Source organism: Portunus trituberculatus, chromosome 31 (assembly GCF_017591435.1).
Source record: "Portunus trituberculatus isolate SZX2019 chromosome 31, ASM1759143v1, whole genome shotgun sequence".
Classification (NCBI taxonomy): Eukaryota; Metazoa; Arthropoda; class Malacostraca; order Decapoda; family Portunidae; genus Portunus; species Portunus trituberculatus.
The window spans coordinates 3,601,622-3,604,121 of NC_059285.1; the positions used below are offsets into that span (position 1 = coordinate 3,601,622).

The following is a 2,500-nucleotide window of genomic DNA, read 5'->3' on the forward strand; positions in this document are numbered from 1 at the left end:
CACCTGGACTGCAACACACACCCCCTTCCCTCCCCTGCTGGCCCCTCCCCCGCCTGCTAATCACCTGCCCCAGTGTTACTCCTACAACATATTTTCTCGACCCTACTGGTTCTCTCATAATGTATAGATGAGTTGGGTTAATTCAGCATGACAGCGTTGGTTTGTATGCGATGTGTGAACGTGAATAATAGTACAGCTGCAAGATAAAATCAGGGTGTGTATGGGAGGAGGAGGAGGAATACAAAGGAATACAAAGGAAAGCCAAACAGCAACAGACCTGTTGGTCCTTTCGAGGCTGTTTGGTAACTACTTCTAACTGGCTACAGATAAAAGAGACAGGACAGTACAGGAGAAGGCTTCTCCCCACCCACCACTCCCTCCAGCTTTCGCTGGCATGGAAAATAGCTTGGATAAGTACCATGCAGTGTGGAAAAACTGACATGGAGGAGGAGGAGGAGGAGAAGGAGGAGAAGGAGAAGGAGAAGGAGGAGGAGGAGGAGGAGGAGGAGGAGGAGGAGGAGGAGGAGGAGGAGGAGGAGTTGTTTGGGAAGGAGGTTTTAGGTGTACAACCCTCTCTACCATGAGTCATTGTTCTCTATTAATTTCGTCATGTTTTTTTACATCTTGGCCAGGCTGACCATCAAGGCCACTTGCCCCATGAAGCTACACCAGTTCCCGATGGACACCCAACGCTGCCCACTCCGTCTTGGCTCATGTGAGTACCACACCAGTGAAGTATGTTATTATTATTATCATTATTATTACCACCACCATCACCACCACCATAAAAAAAAAACAGGATCAGTTGTAGGCTAAGTAATATATTACTGAGGCTATAATGAAACGCTTATGGATGTGTCACGTACCAGAATTTCTTCAGCAAGACACACTGAGCTTCACTTCTAGCTGCCAGTTCAGTAAGGAAGGCTGCTGGAGCCAGGTGGTGGCTCCTGGAGCACCTTTGAATCACTGATGTGGTTCCTGGAGCCAGCTGGTGCCAGTGGTGTGGCTGCCACAGCGCTGGAGATAATTAGAGTCAGGGATTGGTTGTTGAACTCAATGTGAGCCTGTAATTTCCAGCTAAAGCCAATGTGAGGTAGTTTGAGGCAAGGGTGAGCTAGGCTCATGGCAACTGCTGCAGCCAGGTGACTCGCTCACTGATACTGCTTAAGCCGCCTATGTCCCTTATGAGACAAGGGGCGGGGAGGTCTGGAAGCATTCCCTCCAGAGTGTGTGTACGCGCGCTCCTCACTTCATTAAATGTATTTACAAAGTTTATGTCTTTTAATTAACTGACTTTTTTTGTTATAATTGGGCAAAGTTTGCTGCCAGGCTTGCAGCTTTTGATATTCCCGTAGTAGCCGAAGAGCTTGTTAAACTTGACTGCCTTGCTAGTAGAGTTGTTTTTCACGATGATCTTGTTAAGTTTAGTTTTAAGGGTTCTGTGGGGTCCTTGGTGATCTTCATAAATTTGCTTGTCTGGATATAGCAGACATAGCTACCTATGGCGAAGCCATCACGCCCCTTGAGAAAAAGACTAAGCCACTTTTAAGGTGTAGAGAAAATATCTTAAAGAAAATCATTAACGCCGAATTGGCTATCATCTTTAATGATATACATATATATATATATATATATATATATATATATATATATATATATATATATATATATATATATATATATATGAACGCCACGTTTATGTATGTTTGTGTGTATGTAGCAGCTACAGCTACGTGTTCTCTGCACCAAGAGACGGGCACGCGGAACCAAGGCAACGTCCTCTGGGAAAGATGAAGACCACGGATACAAAAAAAAATTAATTAATTAATAAAAATGAACAATAGGAAAATAAAAAAAAAGTTATAATTCCCAAAGTTTGCGGGAAAAGAGCACGGCCACCATTCTTTTGGTCTATATAATAACATCAAATTTTCAGTGAACTCATCAGCCGCCTCGCTAACTCTGTCTCCGCCATTAATGAAGTTAGCGAGGGTTGGCATCTTGTATTTACCAGGTTAATTCTGGAGGCGCGTGTCACAGTCTACGGAACGCACGGACACATCATCATCACACTTCCCTTTCCATTATTCGCTTGTTTATTGGTTCTTTAATGTCTCTACGTAACATGATTATCGCGTCCCTAACCTCTCTTCTTCAGTAGCGATGAGGTTCCTCCACTCATAATTTGTGTTTAGTTTCTCTAGTCTTCTTACTGTTCATTGGTTACTTCCTTAATCAACTCACGTAACATCATCATTGCAATCCTTCCCGTCACTTGTTCACTGCAGTTATAAGTCTTCATAAGTTTACGAAAGTCACTCACCACATCACTGTATCTGTTTTTCTTTCTTTTATTTATTTCTATTTTTATATCGTCTTACTCTCTATTGGTTACTTTCCTTATGGTTTAACATAACGTAATTATTCACTAGTCAGAGTTATCATACAGTCTATGGAAGCCACAAATACAAATCAATTACTTAACATCCTTTTCCCC

General features: G+C 42.6%; 1 protein-coding gene across 1 annotated transcript in view; it reads left to right on the top strand.

Annotated features, from left to right (window-relative positions):
• LOC123511563 (gamma-aminobutyric acid receptor alpha-like) overlaps positions 1 to 2,500 on the top strand; it is a 70,554-nt gene that overhangs the window by 60,184 nt on the left and 7,870 nt on the right. The window contains exon 8 of the mRNA XM_045267568.1: positions 633 to 715. Coding sequence (XP_045123503.1) covers positions 633 to 715 — 83 coding nt within the window. The remainder of the gene's footprint in view (positions 1 to 632; positions 716 to 2,500) is intronic.